This window comes from Euprymna scolopes, chromosome 19 (assembly GCF_053919585.1).
Source record: "Euprymna scolopes isolate OS-2025 chromosome 19, ASM5391958v1, whole genome shotgun sequence".
Lineage (NCBI taxonomy): Eukaryota > Metazoa > Mollusca > Cephalopoda > Sepiida > Sepiolidae > Euprymna > Euprymna scolopes.
The window spans coordinates 87,041,087-87,058,201 of NC_136500.1; the positions used below are offsets into that span (position 1 = coordinate 87,041,087).

Here is a 17,115-nt window from a genome sequence, read left to right on the forward strand (position 1 = left end):
CAAATGCGTACTTGTGCACCCGTCGATTATCACCAGTGAGTAATATAATTAGTAATTTCTTTTTGATACATACATGTGTCTGGTTTTCACCTCTTGATTGTTGCTTTTTTTTTTTTTTAACTGTTGAACTCAAGACGAATAAAATTAATGCATGAGATCACATTGAGACTTGTTGGTGGTTTTAAAGGTTTTATTGGAGAGAGAGAGAGTCAATCAGAAGGAGAGAGACCAAAATTTTCTTTTCAAGATGAGCTAAAATTTATTTCTTCTTATTTAATTTCCTTACATAATTAAAAATTTGTCAACAAATGGAGAGTCTCAAGGAGATTCACTTAGATCCGGACATTGTGTGTACGTCTGGAATGGTTGCTTCCTCACCACCAACTGCCCGAAACTCTGTTGCCATCCTCGAACATATGATCATTTCTTATGTAATCTTGACACCTGTTTCTAGCGTGTTTTGCATAAGGAGCTGAACTTTAAACCTTTGCATCAATCATGCTAGGTGCACTAGGCCCATCTTCATTTGCTACTAGGTTGTCCTGACATCTACTTGATGTAACACTCGAAATTCATACTAGTTGACATAATCTCCACCTACCAGTCTAGGGTCTTAATATATAACATGTTATGTTTTAATATATCATGCATGGAAAACACAAGGAAACTTGTTGGTGGTGTTTAAGGTTTTATTGGGAAAAGCGGTTTGTTTACAAGAGGAAAGGCCAAAATTAATTTCTTATTTATAAAATTATATTATTATAAAAGAAAGGCTAAAAAACTTAATTCCTTGTTTAATTTTCTTACTTAGCCTAAAAAAAATGGTCAACAAATGAACAGTACCAATAAAATATTAAAATATTTACATTGTGTGGACACATCTGGTGTGGCTGCTTCTTCGCCACAAACTGCTTGAAACTCTGTGTTAAACACATGATGCAGTTTCTATCTAACATTTCGACACATGCCTCTAGCATGTTTTGTCTTGGGAGCTAACCTTTGAACCTTCGCATGAATCATGCTAAGTGCATTTAGCCCATCTCCATTCACTACCAGGTTCTCCTGACATCTACTTAATGAAATACTAGTTGACATAATATTTACTTGCTAGCAGAGGGTCCTAATATATAAGAAAAAATAGAGATTTAAGACATATTTGTTAGTTTAAATGCTTTCTAAAATCTTTTTTTTTTCAAATATTTTTTTTCAGCTTTTCCCATGGACATATAGTAATGTTGGATGACATAAAAGCATACGAAGAACCAGATTACAGGTAAGGTCAAATCTTAGAATTTAGTATATCCCCTTCTCTTTCTCTTTTTCACTCTCTCTGTTTTCTCTCTTTCCCTCTCAGCTATCGGTTGAATAGTATTACTCCCTGTGATGGTATTCTCTTTTGTTAATAATAAACTTTTCCAATCTTTTTCTTTTTTCTTTTCTTTATTACCTTCGACTGTTAATAAACAGAGAGAGAGAAAGAGAGAGAGAGAGACGGCGAAGAAGAAACGAATGATAGATATCACCTATAATATAAATCTCACCTGTCTGTTTAAATGTATGTATGAATGTATGTATGTATGTATGTTTGTATGCCTTGCAAAAACTTTCAACAGAGACAACGGATTTTCACGAGATTGATACCATTTTGAAGCTCACCCCTTCGAATGACAAATATCGAAAAATTGGCCAAAAACATTAATTCCTTCACCCTCAACTGCCCACTTTTCTACAGGGAGAGATCACTTTTTTTGCCGATATTTTCAAAAGTCATTGCCTCTTTTTGATTATTTAGCCTTAATTTAAACCTACGTCACTTCCAGTTTGGTGATGGGTGCAACAGCTAACATGTCACTTTTTTTTTTTTCGCTTTCTTTTTCTCCTTCGGTACGGGTTCGAGCCTGCCTGCCTACTTTCACTATTTTTTTTTTTGCTCAACCAACACCCTTACACATACCTCCACTTTCTTTCCTCCTTTGCGTCACGAGTTGGAGCCTGCCTACCTACTACTACTTTTGCTCAACACACACACCTTCAAACACCCGGGAAATGCCGGGCACTCAGGCTAGTATAAATAAGAGCAGGATCAAATAAAATAGTAAAAGAGGGTGAGTTTGATAGAAACTTAGTAAGAGATAGGTCAGTCAGTGAGTTAATTGCAAATTACAGCTAATTTGAATAAATAAAATGTAATTTTTTTTCAAACATAGCTCAATCCCTAAAATAAGAAACATTTTAGCAGGTATTATATGTGATAAAAATATATATGGAAAAAAAAAGCCTCCGGGGTGGGGGATACATTTCGATTAACTTTGCTGTAGTATATTAATTGAGTCTCGTCGTGACCATCGTCATAGATGGCCTGTCAGCTGAAAAATGATGTCATCGCCATAGGTCCTAGCAAGCAAGATAAGTGGAACATAGACTGTTGATAATGAGCAGACATTTTTTACAGAAAGCGTTAGAAAACTAAAAAATTGGATTAAAAAAGATAAACATGATACTTTGTACTGAAACTCATCCAATATTAATAATAAAAATATTAATAATAAAAAACGGATTGAAAGGGAGAAAAGTTGTTAAAAAGTTTAAAAAGAAAAGGAATACGATTTGATTTGTATGAAACTGAAGTTTATTCAATAGAAATAAATAAAAATGAACAATAAATATTTTTTAAATCAGAAAAACAATATTTTAAAAATCAAAACTGAAAAACAAACGATAAATTAGTTTAACTGAAATACGAACAATAAATTAGTTTAACTGAAAAACGAACAATAAATTTGTTTAACTGAATAATGAACAATTAATTAGTTTAACTGAATAACAAACAATAAGTTAAAAATTAAATTCAAACAAATGTTAGTATAAACAAAGTTACTAAGGCAGAAATATTTCAAACATTGAATATTAAAACTTTTCAAAAATCTGTTGTAGAATTTAATTAAAAGTTTGAATTTTTCTTTTTCTGATATTTTTTTTTACTAATATTGTCATTCTCTTTGCAACAAAAATTGTTTATAAGGGAATTCTATGAACTCTATATCAACATTTTTTCAATTTGCTGAATAGTGTGACCCTCATCACAAGAGTCAACATGAAATAATCGATTTTGATCAGCCAAAATATTTAAAGTTATGTACATGGCTAATTTACTCTGATGAATCAAATGTAAAAAAGAATCACATTTTGTAAGTTTGTTTATAACTATATAATTATATAAGACAAAATTATTAGTATATCATTTGGGTATAGCAGAGAACCTCTGTTAATACCCTGAAAGTAGCTGTTTAATTCAGCTATTTCTTCAACAGCCTCTCTCCCGGATATTAAATTTTTGCAGTTATTGCATTTCAGCTTTCTGAAAACTGCATGACAGTAATAACCTGCTAAGTATAATATAACAGGAAGTACTTCCTTGCATTGATTAACATCATCTTCTGTTACATCTATGTTAAATGTATAAAAATGTAACTCTTGCTCCCTTGTCATTTCATCCCAGTCAGTTTCCTTTAAATTTTTCAATTCAATAGTTCGATCATCATATCTTATCGCAGTAGAAATTAACCCATCACATGGCGGTGCTGCCTGCCTCCCTAAGGTCCCGGTTTGAGCAATCAGGACCCAACCGGCAGTCCTCCCCAAGGTGGTGCATCACCTGTACCTCTCCACATGGACACAAAGGTGAGGTGTACAGGCCCCACCTGCGGAGATTGTCTTTTGTTTTGCCCACCTTGGCTCTGGCTCTATTTAGAGTCATCCAATTTTTTCTACCAAGGTTTGAACCCTGGTGGAGTGTTTCTTTTGGGTCTGGTAGGGCTTCATTTCCACCCCTGCTGTTACAGTTATAACCGAACTATTATTTTTAAAAAGAAGTATAGTTTGATTATTAATTGGTAAACTCAATTTTAAAACTGACAATATTCTGAGTTTTTTTTCACATTCATACACCTGACGTATCGATATATTATACTGATCTCTACTAAGTTGTCGATACTGGCCAAACCTTGCCTCAAGGTTATCTGTCTGAAACTTTCCTGGTAATATATACACCATGTTCAGTACATTTATACAACATTTAGTCAATTCTGAAATTGCCTAAGTAGTATGGTGCAAAGCAGTATATGTTTCCTTTGTTAACTTACCAGTTCTTCCATGAATGCTATTCCAAGTTTCTAACCAGTCACAGAACACATTTAGGAAACTATAATTATCACTATTTAATGTAAGTGGATTAGCATATTTATTACGAAGTCGACAACCTTTATATGGTGTTTTCACATTCAGTATTGTTCACCAAATATAAAATATTTGAATGTATTCTGCGATTTTTGCATAATTTGGCAAGCATTCCTGTTTTCCTAAGGTTAGCAAACCTTGAATAGTATATTTGTTGAAAATTTGCAAAACCAAATTAACATTTTGCCTTTCAAAAGTAGTTGGAGAAAGAGCTTTTGAAGTCAACTTATAGCAATATTTCACAAGGGATTGAGATTCTAAGGCATAAAGTTTATGTAAACTAGAAAATGGAGCACTTTGGATGTTATCTAATTCATGATTTCCATTATAACAAAACTTTGGGAACATCGTGCATTTACGTTCATCTTTTTGGCCAAGCCAATTGTTTCTAATGCATTTTAATATATGCACTGAGTCGAATAAGAAGAAAAGAGGGCTAGACGTTCTAACTGGATGGGGATATACAATTGAAAGCTTTGATGGGCTACAAAAGAAAGACATAGCTTTTGTTATTTATTGCATTATTATCTGTTATAACAGATAATACCTTAAACTCTATATCTTCTAAGCCAATTATTACACGTTTAATTATGTCAAATAAGTTCTCAGCTAGAAGATATATAGTTGGCATAACATGCACAACATCCTTATATTGTGAGAATACACTGCTAAGCATAAAAGCAAATGTACTTGTGGCAGGTTCATTGTTGTTAGCTAAGCCAACAGTATTACCACCTTTATAATCAAGATAAGGTTTGAGATGTATTTCATCAACAAGTAAAGATACTGTGATGTCATTCTGCATTAGTAACTTGAACTTACTTTTAATATACATGAAAAAATTGTTATCGTGTTGTTCAATGATAGGATTCATAGAAGCTGATAAGGTTAATCTTCGAATGGTTGAATAGCATGGTAAAATTACAATTTAGTGTCTCTTAACAGTCTGTTCCCTCTAGGAGAGCAGGTATATAATAAGGAAGAAAATACTATCATTTTACTCAAATAATTAACCTTATTCATTGTCATTATGTTAATTTGTTCATATATGAACTTAATGGCATTAAAATATTTAAATGATTCATCTTGCACTAATAGCAAAAATGATAAGATTAATTTTAATAAAGAACTTATATTAGAAGTTTTCATTTCCTGTTCTTCGATCTCCATTTTTTTCATGTTTTCCATCAAAATCTGCAGAGTATTTTCCTCTGTTACATGTTTAGGAATTCTATACTCCCCTATAGCACTCATTTCCACATCACTACAGAATACTCTAACGGCCAAGTCTGGTTCAATCACCATAGACATTTTTATTTTTGGGTATGGGTATCTCTTTATATGGCATATAATGATGGTATTGTCTTGCCTAATAGAAGTCCAATAATTTTTATCTATAAACGTTAATTTTTTTTCTAAATCATCAATATTATGGAAAGTTTTACGTTTCCATAACTCTAACTCGTCAGCAACACTTTCACATAATGCACGCTAAAGAGCAGAATTTTCTCAACGCATTTTCTTTGCGTTAGGAGACTCTCTAAAAGTGGTTGATGACGATAAATAGGAGGGACAGTTTGGTAATATTCGAGGAATAGCACCATCCTTAAAATAGGGATTTTTTAATTTAACACTAATTGTCTTTCCAGTCCTTTCATCAAATGCTGATGCCTCTTGCTGTATGTCTTCAGGTCGAAAATGAAGTTCACATACCTAAAGAAATAATTTAAAAGAAAATCGTACCATGTTTGACTTAATACAAAAAAAAAAAAAAAAGAAAATTACATGACAAAAAAACGATAAAATAAAAAAATAAGGTAAATGTGCAGAATTAGTTCACCCTTGAAAAATCCTTTTAAGTTACCACTTTTATAGGTTTTCGGGGTTGATGAAAACGAAAATAACGTTTAAAATTACAACAAACTAGTAGTTTCCAAGATATAAAGAGATGATAGTTAAAAAAAAAAAAGGGGGGAGGGGATAATTTGACCTAAAACGACCACCCACTTTATGGCTAATTTTTTTTTTTTTTTTTAAATTACATTTTCGCCTCAAACAAGGCGAAGTGCCTCTTTGATGTAGGAATGAACACAACTAAATGTAAAATGAGCACCTGCAGTTGACCCCCTCTCCCCGACATAAAATTCTGTTTACACTTTTTGAAAGGGGGTGCTCATTTTACGTTAAACTGTGTTCATTGTACGTTGACTCCAAACCCCCAACATAAAGGTGGCCATACTCATTTTTCTTTGCTTTTATTTGTTAAAGAAAGCACCCTAAAAAAAAAACGATGGCCATAAAGTGGGTGCTCTTTTTACATTAAATTTTTATAGAAAAGTGATCCCATATTTTTTTAAAACTAACATTTCTTCATATCTTGGAAACTACTCGTTTGCTGTGATTGTAAACGTTATTTTCGTTTACAGCACCACTAGCAGTATCAGAATTTTGGGGAAATTTTTGACAACCCTTACATAAAACTGCGAATAAGATATACAAAACTCGTAATTTCTCCATTGAAAGTGGGTTGTTTATTTTCTTTATGGAATATACTTCCAAAATAAACTATTAAAATTGTTTAAAACATAATGGAAATATTATTTTTTTATTGCCGGCATTTTGTAAACCCTTTTTTTAAATAAAAAATAATATTTCTATTATTTTTTTAAACAATTTTAATAGTTTATTTTGGAAGTATATTTTCCAAAATTCTGACACCTACAGGGTCACGACATTTATCACAAATAATTAATAAGCTTTTGGGATAACAAAAACGGTCATAAACTTAAAAAGAAAAGTTTAATCTATTTCACGCTGATATAAATATTGCACAGTAAAATAGTTGAACTAAAAAGATAAATGATTTTTCTTATTTAGAATTATTTAAACAAGGAATTCCGTTTTTACGTTATCGCTTTTATTAAATTGTTAGGTGAAAGTACATAATATTTTCACCATACTCCCCATTTTAAATAAGTTTCTAAATAATAATTTATTTCAGCACATAACTTAAATTACATGTAAAATTCATTTTTTATATACCTACTTTAATTTTTATTTTAAAATACGTTCTAAAAAAATAAATTAAAATAAAAAAGGCGCATTTTTTTTTTAAATATCTTAAACATTTTAACACTTACTCTGCTATATTTAGATGGAGTAAAATCCTTTCTTTTTATTACATTAATCCACTGGTAAATTATTTCCCTTTTTTTTGGGAAATGAAAACACAGTAACTTTTGGTCCATTTTTGTAGTTACCTCGGCATTTTGGAACTATACATCTCGACAGCATGTTTAAATTTATTTAACCCTCCAAAACTTTAAACCAACTTCCGGTTTAGTCATGAGACACGTGACCAAATTTCAACAGACCGATGTTCATGACGTCACCAGACTAAATTATAGTCGTCGCTAGGCCATCATATTACGGTAGCCACCGTCTCGTAGGAACGGCCCAGTTTTTTTCAGTTGTAAGTTATTTTGGCCATTTCTCTTATTAAAAAAATTTCATTAAATAAATGTTTGTAGAAATTTGTATTATGGCATATCAACCCTTTTTGTGTTAATGCTGAATTTATATAGCATAATCACGTTGACACACCGGTTCTTGCTGGATCACCGAAGTTAAGCAACGTTGAACCTGGTCAGTACTAAATGGGTGACCATTTGGAACTTCCAGATGCTGTATGTGCTCTCCGCTTATCTCGGCATTGTTTCCAGTTGTCTGGACTTTTCCTTGCCACTGGACACAAGCAGTGCCGATTCAGGAAAGGTGTGGTTGGAGATTGCGCAACCCTTGCCTCATAATTACACGTCCAGCTGCCCCTAGAAGAGGTATCCTTTATCTTTCGAGATTGAACAGAGGCATCTGAATGCAGAATCCAGTCATTTTCATCAAAAGGGCTTATGCTTTAAGTTCTTTATATCTTCAATGGTATTTGGATTAGTTGCTTTATAGATGAAAATTGTTTTTATTTTTGGCTTTGCAGAACATGATTGAGTTTTGCAAAAGGAGAGGAAAAAACCCACTAACATCAATGTTTGATGTATTTTAGCTCAGGAAGCCGTTTGCATTCATAATTTATGCATGTCGTTACCTTCTTTTATTATTCTGTTTTGGTTCATTTGACATAACGGTAAAAATGTTCACTGATGGCTCAGGAAATAGAGGTTCAATCTTTGGTGCAGAAGACATAGCAAAGACTCAAAAATTGTACTCAATACCTCTCTTACTCAGCAGTATAAGGTAAGGTGAGGATTAGTGGAGTAATTCAGGAAAAAAAATGTCAACAATGAAAATGGAGCCTTTGGTTTGCCCTCAATATGATTGATCCATTTATCTATTTATAATAAAAAGAAAAAACAGCTTTTCCTCACTTTCATCTATTTTTTTTTAACTTAGTTTTAAACAGGGCTCTACATTGCAAGTGAAACAGTCGCATTTGCGAGTGATTTTTCAAAGTGGCGACTAGAAATAATAAAACGTTTATCTTTTGGCGATTGCAATTCTTTCACTGACATTGTTCCAAAGCTCACTACTGAGTGAAAAATATCTTTTCAACTTTTTTTTTTAATAAAACGAACAAAGTTAAATTATTTAAACTATAAAAGTTTAATAGAGCAATATACTTTTTTTTAACGAAGGCTGTTTTAAAAAAACACCTGAAGAAATTAGAATGTTTATACCTTCAAGTATCAACATCAAATTTGTTGTATATTTAGAATTACACTTATTAAAAAAAATACAGAAAAATCCTTATTATGTACATGCTTGTCATATAACGAAGATGTCATATTCTAAAAATCATGTGGGTTTGGCTAGTAACTTTTCTATTTGACTTGTAAATGAAAATATTTAGTTCTCAAAGGTCAATTAAAGATAAATTTCTCCATAGAGCCCTGTTAAATCAACTGTAGTCTGAAATGCTAACAAAGGCAAAATGCATTCCTTTTCTGTGATTAAACACTTAAAAAATTAGGTGCAAACCTGTTTTTGTGCAGCCTGTAGAGTCTTGTGCAGACAAAAAGAATGAAGAAAAAATAAAAAATGGCTGGCTTTTCTCTTTATATGCTTGTGATATTGTCACTTAATATGCAAATGAGATGCTTCTGGTTAGACATAAAAAGCCTGATTTTTCAGAGACTGGGTAGATTTGAGATTTAAATATTGGAGTAGCAAGTGTTGTCAACAGTGCATCGTGTTTTAGAGTTGAGTTTTGAGGTTTAGCTTTGACAGCAGAGCATCAAGATTTGGAGTAGTAAGTTTTTGGTAGCAGCGTGTCGAATTTAATTACAAGAGCATAAACCTGAATTGTTATTTTCTGAAATGTTAACGCCTCGATTATATTTTGCTCATCAACAGAGTCCATGAAATCGCAGCAGCCAACGTCATTTAAGAAAACATTTATTTGTAATCACTGGTTTATTATTAAAGAAACTAAATATTTATCTTGATTAGATCCAATTATAAAAAAGAAAAAAATCATTAAAAAAATAAAATCATGTAAACATAAAAAAAAATTCTTTGTTTGCTATCAGTTGTTTGTTATTCAAAACATAAATATTTTTTCATGAAACTTACTTTACAATGAGTTTTTTTTTTAATTTGAATTTGAATTTTTTTTATATTTTGTAAAAAATGTCCAATAATTATTATTTGCTTTGTAACAAGAAAAATATAATTTTCAATATTAAATTTCAAACAAAACCCTTTATTTAATCTATGGGATATCAAATCCAATTATAAATTACGCTCTTATAGAGTGTGGATGTCACTAAAAATACAATTTTTGATTATTTAGGACTTATACCAGTTATGGCTGATGAACCGAATGCATGTCCAATAATTATTATTGATTGTATTTTTTTATAGCAACAAAAGGAATATTGTTTTCATTTTTGAATTAATTTTTCATTGAAATTATCTTTGTAAGAACAAAAATATATTTTTTATTATAAAAATTGGTCAGTGTTTGTGCAAAAGAAAAATAATCACAAAACTTCATTTGCACCTTCTAGCACTTTATGTAAACTGGCTCAAAAATTTTGATGATAGCACAATCCTTATTCTGCATAAGTACTCTAATTCTTTTGAGGACCACCCACTTTTTTGTGGTCCACCTGCCTCCATTAAGACAAATTTCCTTGGATATTTTGGAGAAATACTTTGCACATAATCGGGTTAATTTAATCTTCCACTTTTGATAACTTCCTCAGTTCAAATTACTAGGTGGAACGATAAGAGTGTTGTCTTAAATAAAACAGCAATATAGCTTTATTTAAAAACTTTTCTTGAAAAAAATCAATTCAGGTAACTTCATTATGTAGTAGAACTGACATCTATTCAATGTAGCCGCCTTCAGCATCGATCACTGCCTTGATACCGGAATTGGGAACGTGCCTTTTTGACGGATGGTGGCAATAAGACTGGCTTTGATGTTGTGGGAGGTCATGTTGGTGATGTTCTCGATGTATGACAAAACAAAGTAGTCCAGCAGGTTCAGATTGGGGGGAAGAGAGGGGCTAGTGAGAGAAGTGTACAAAGCTGTAGCACTCGTTCTGAAACCAAGCCATGGTCTCTTTGGACTTGTAGGCTGGCGCTGAATCCTGCTGCCATACCCAGACTTTGCCAGCGGCCACCTGATTGCACCAAGGGATCATCAAACTCTTCAGCATATTCAGGTACATGTTGGTGTTGACTTTCAAGCCAACTTTGAAGATGTGAGGTGGCATGATGTGGCTCTCACTTGAAACCACACCAAAGACCATAAGCGTATCCAGAAACTTTGTTTTTATCACCCTGAGCATGTCCATGTTATTCTTGGCAATCTAGCGATGCATTTTGAGGGTGCTGTCAATGGTTCTGTTGTCATAACTGGATCTGTAGAGAGCATGAGTTGTACACTAGTGCATGTCTGATCTTGCTTGTTGAAGATTGTGTCACTTTCAGAAATAATTGAAGGCTCCTATTGCTCTTGAGATTTGTATACAACTGGCCAACTAGTAGATGGTCTACAACAAAAAATGAAAACTGGTTTTCATCAAACAGAAATGGAATCAAGTCGTCTTTTCTAGGGCTACAGTTTAATCAATCCACCCTATATAACACCTTGAGTTAAAACAATAAAACAATTATTCTTGATTTTAAAGACGAAAATAAAAATGTTTAACATTACTTGTATGAAACATATTTTGACAAATGGAGAAACATCATGTATAAAGTATTGAACAATTATTACTTTTTTGCTCCTCTTTCGGGAGTTGAAATTCACAAATGCCTACAGCATTTTGGGAGTTATATTAAATGCCTATTGCATTTTGGGAGTTGTATTAAATGTTTTCTTGTAATTATTTATGTGTTGTCTCGTTTTATCCAGGCTATGAAATCAGAATCCATTGTCCATGGTATGCATACAAAAAAAAAACGGTCCTCTCATCTTACTTTTTATCTGCTTCTGACACAACAGCTTCGCCATGAAGTTGAAAAATTATAATATCGTTTTCCTTTTTCCAGCTCTTTGCAGGTAAACGGGACTTGCTTGGCACGCTTTTCAGATAAACTCTGGTATCGAGCTAAAGTGGAAAGTATAGAAGAAGACGGACGCTTTGTTGTCTCCTTTGAAGTTAAGAACGATGTCTTGGTCGTTAACCACGAAGAAATAATGCCTCTTGGTAAGAATCAGTTTATAACATTGAATAATGAATCTGTCAAATCATAACTACACTATAGTGTATAGTAATTGTTTGCCAAATAAGCACAATATGACAGTTTGTGTATCTTTCTCCCTCTTTCTCCGATCCCGCATTTTGCTAATTCCTACCCTCTGATAAGGAAAGTATTTCTTCGAAACTCCGCGGATTAAGGACTATCCACTTATCTAGTGTTTCCTTTTCAGATTAAATATGTTTTTAACTCATTTCAAAGTATTTTTTAACATGTTTTATTAACTGCTTGCTCGTATATATATATATATATATATATATATTAGCAGGCCGACCAGTGTTGCCCGGTCGTCATATATGCTTAAATATGATATTTTCATTTATGCAAATTTTGTATTATTATAGAGCCAATTCTCTATCAATTATTATCTTGTACCTAATATATATTAGTAATTTCAAAAGTAAAAAAAAAAATAACTTGTGTGCCATCAGCTAGACTCAAAACCAAAACATTTAGCTTTCCAGCCTTATTTGTCAGCATATGATCTAAATCCATACTCATACAAAAACTGCAAAAAATAACATTGTTTAACTTACAGCTTTAAATTAGCACATGCACAGAAAAAAATGGGCATAGTCAACTTATTTCAGTACAAGGTCAACTTTTTATTTTCAATTTTGACCCCTTAACAGCTATTTTACTGGCTAAAAACCAAATCGAAAGTGTGCTACAGGTCCAAATACCCTATATATCAAATTTCAACTCTGTAGACCAAATATTCAGAGGTGTTTGGTAGAGACTTTTCATGCACACAGCATCTAGGTCACTTTTATATATATGTATACTTATATAGACATAAATATTTCCATGTGGCAGAACATTTTCATCTTAATATCTACGCAATTATGCAGAATGTAGAAACTATGCATAAATAGAATCTGGCGTAATAGTGAAATGAAACCAATCATCCAATAAGAAAACAAAAAATAAATAAGTAATTAACGCTCGTTTTTCAAAATGATATGCAAATTAGATAATCTTCATGCAGTCACTTGCATATCCATGACTGAGTATATTAAGAAGTTGATTTTAATAATTTTTAAATGGAAAAGTAGGCTTTTATTATCAGTGTCAGAGTGAAAAAAAATACCTCTCAACTTTATAGGCATGTAGTTATATATGATAAACTGAAGTGAAATGGGCCACTTTTTGGTGTTTTCTTTTTTTGGCATCTGATGAATTCCCTAAGATTGCATACATGAAGGAATCAGTCTCAATCACCACCTTGATACAGGTTCGGAACTGGGAGTACACCTTTGTCACAAGCACCAGCAGGGGCTCGACAAGATAGCGGCGATCAGGCTGGCTTTGGTGTTGTGAGAGGTCATGTTGGTGATGTTCTCGATGTATGACCAAACAAAGTATTCTAGCTGGTTCAGGTCGGGTGAGGAGATGGGGCAAGTGGGAGAAAGGTACAAAGTCGTAGCACTCCTTCTGAAGCTAAGCCTGGGTCTCTTTGGACGTGGGCTGGCGCTGAATCCTGCTGCCACATCCAGGGTCAGTAATCACCTGATTGCACGAGGGGATTACCACACTCTTCAGCACATCCAGATACACTTTGGTGTTGACTTTCAAGCCAACTTCGAAGATGTGAGGTGTCATGATGTGGCCCTCACTTGAAACCACACCAAAGACCATAACTGTGAACAAAGACTTTGTTGAGCTGTGTGTTAAACCATCCAGATTTGTATTTTGAGGGTGCTGGCAATGGTCCTGTTGTCATAACTTGGATCGGTAGAGAGCAGTGTTGCATTTCTGATCTTGCTTGTTGAACATTGTATCATCTTCAGACAGGCTCCTATCACTTTTGGGATTTGTACACACCTGGCCAACTAGTAGATGGTCTGCCACAGAAAAATAAAACCGGTTTTCATCAAATGGAAATGGAATCATGTCTTTTCTAAGGTGACAATTTTATCGTTCTACTCTGTATATCTCGGAAAAAATATTACCAGCATACATAGGGCCACCTATATTAAAGAGTTTAAAAATCACTATAAAAAAGAACATTAAAAATTTTTGGTATTTGTACAGTTTAATCAAGACATTACAAAATGAAAATATTGAAAAAAGGTTATATTGTACATATCCATTTTGAACTGAAGATCTAAAAAAAAAATTCACTTCTTTTGATCGAGTACTTTTTTTTTTTACAGCAGGAAAACACGTTTTTATGACAGTGCGTTGAAGGCAGACATTTTGGAATTTTTTGAACACGCCATGGGGAGATAACTCAATTTAAAGCGCCGATACTCCCTCCCCATCTTTAATACTAGCTTTTCTTCCTAAAAATCGAACCTTTTGCTCTGTATCATAACAAATTGTTTTTGCGCTGTAAAAAAAAAACCTACTTGATAAAATTAACTGAAACTTTTTTTCGGAGAACAACTTCATTCCATAACGGATACGTACAATTTAAACTTTTTACAATATTTTCATTTTTTAATGTCTTGATTAAACTGTACAAGTACCAATTTTTTTCATCAACATCTGTATATTAGATGAAGTTATTTTATACTTGCATAGATTTTTTTTTCAATAAACGTTTTCTCTTCAAGATTAGTATCAATTGATAACATGCAAGGCACACAAACTCGTCACAGACGTCACATATCGACCGACTCATATCGTAAGGTCACAAATAGGAAACAAACATAAAATGAATGGATACAATGTTTAGATGCAATGACACCTAGAATATTACAAAACTCTGCATTGACAGAGTTTTGGTTTGGAATGAGAATCAATCTGTACTTTTGAAAGTATATGCCATTCTCCTGCTAGATTCAATATAGAAAAATGCAAGATTGATACAGTTTCAGTGGCCATATCATAAAAACAATACTTAGTGCAATCCATAATGAAAGCATAAAACTCTTGGAAAAAATTAAGTTAGAAGAAAATAGGATGATCATTTGTGGCCAAGTTCATTCTGGATTATAATATAATTTTCATTGGATTTTGCAGTGGGTGTGGAAACCTGTTTTTATTTAGCCGTTATGTACTTCTAAAGTTATATACCACTCTTCAATCAAGAGATTTAAAAAAGATTTTACAATTATACTTATATGGTATTCTCACTTCAAGAATATCATACACTAAAGTTCTGAAATGATAAAAATAGAAATAAGCAAAAGGGAAAAAGTAAGATTGTGCCGTTCAAACTTCTTTCTTCATCAAAATGCAGAGTAAAACAAATGGCAGTTTCCATGACCATGTCATAAAAACAATACTTAATGCAATCTATATATATAAAAGCGAAAAAAAGTCCATAATAAAAGCATAAAATTTTGGGAAAAATTAATTTGGGAGAAAATAGGATGATCATTTGTGGTTCACTTAATTCCGGATTATACTATGATTTTCATTGGATTTTTCAGTGGGTGTGGAAACTTGTTTTTATTTAAAAAACAAAAACAAAAAAACGCAACCAAAACAAACAAAATTAATTTGTGTTAGAAATGACTTGTATCAACGGGTGTAATATTTGTGCAATACAAAGTAAACATTTATTTTTGTTGGATTTTTTAATAGGTATGGAAACTTGTTTATATTTAAAAAGAAAAGAAACAGTGGAAAACTACTTCTCACATCTTGTTGGCCGGCAGTTTCAACTTGTTATTGACTATCTTGCTTGTTGCTGCATTTCAACATTTTGAACCGAGAAAGGGATTTAGCTGTTGTACAAAACTATATCTCTACTGATCTGCACATGGATACCATTTTGCCGATGATCCTAACATCGCTTTTCTGATTGAAGACGTTGCAATCATCATATATATTATTAAGCTCCATTTAAGTTGAGAGCTCTGAGAAAAAATATAATATAAGATTTAAATTTAGCAACACTGAGTTCTCTCCCTTGAGTAGATAGCCCACTCTGTTTTTCTTACTATGTTTATAAACAAAAGTATAAGGCTTATTTTTGTCACATAAATCATTCGACCAGCAGTACAGTTACATGATCCACACTGATGATTATTAGTGAGCATGAAACATATATGTCTATGGATATTAAAATATAAATTTATTAAAAACGTAATTATTTAATCATTATCTAATAAATACAAAAGTTTTTTTTTCCCCAGTGAACTATATTCACAATAAAACAGATTATATTTATTTATTTGCGGACTGTTATCCATATCTTCATATTATTGTTATTTCACCATGTTTCGGGGCACGTGGCGCAGTGGATAGAAGCATTGAATCTCTAGGTGTGCATTCTAGGTGTGCATTGTCTGAAAATAACGGTTTCAATCCTACCCAAGGCCAAAGCGTGTTGAGACGACAGCAACTATGGAAGGCAGTAATTACTGAAGATACAGTTAGGAGACTCAGCATTCCTATTCTGTTGCAGTTAACCACCTGAAGAAGGCCAGAGGATGAGTTGGACAACTATGCAGATAAGGATAAGGGTCTGCAAATAAATAAATAAATATACAAATTACTCATCTCAAAGGATTTTAAAAAAATAATATATAAAACAGATTATACTTATTTCATTCTGTAATACAACATAATAGTTTGAAATGCTGTAGATATAGAAATATGCAAATACCCATAAACAACTTTAAGTATTGATAATTTGCATATTTATTTAAAAGGGTTTTCAGATGGAATAATAATAAAAGCACAACTTCCCATTCGAAAATTCAAATATTTCTAAATATGACGTTTAGTATGATTATATTTTGCTTTTTTTTTTTTTGTACAAGGTGGTCACCACTTATCAAGGCCCGGAAGCCACTCATGGATAAGGGTTATTGTAAGTACAGTACGTTAGTGTGGATATTTTAGAGTGTCTACTTAAGAGGGGCGGTTCATCAGGAATTTGTTTACGTTGGACTTGAAGATATCCAAGTTGTAGTCAGCAGGGAAGCAGGCTGACGGAACAGTTCCACAGGCGTGCAGTTCTAGGAAAGAAGCTTTGTTCATTGAATCTATGTTTTGATTTAGGCATAGATAAAAAGTGGGGAAAGTTTTCGACAGTGGATTCAGCTAGACGGGTGTTTTTTGTAAAAGATTGGCGAGGGGGGACCAGAAAGGGAATAAAGGAAGTGCTGCAAAACTGTTCTGTTTGTGGAATTAATTTTACCTGTCCTAGAACAGGTATTCTTATTAGTTGCTGTATAAAGTAATGAGTTGTAATGG

The 17,115-nt window shown here is 32.7% G+C and overlaps 1 protein-coding gene across 2 annotated transcripts in view; it reads left to right on the forward strand.

Moving 5' to 3' along the window:
- The window catches only part of LOC145239820 (zinc finger CCCH-type with G patch domain-containing protein-like), a 388,887-nt gene that overhangs the window by 14,949 nt on the left and 356,823 nt on the right, over positions 1–17,115 (forward strand). For both annotated transcript variants that reach the window (XM_080103351.1, XM_080103352.1), the window contains exons 6-7: positions 1,211–1,273; positions 11,752–11,909. In XM_080103351.1, coding sequence (XP_079959477.1) covers positions 1,211–1,273; positions 11,752–11,909 — 221 coding nt within the window. The remainder of the gene's footprint in view (positions 1–1,210; positions 1,274–11,751; positions 11,910–17,115) is intronic.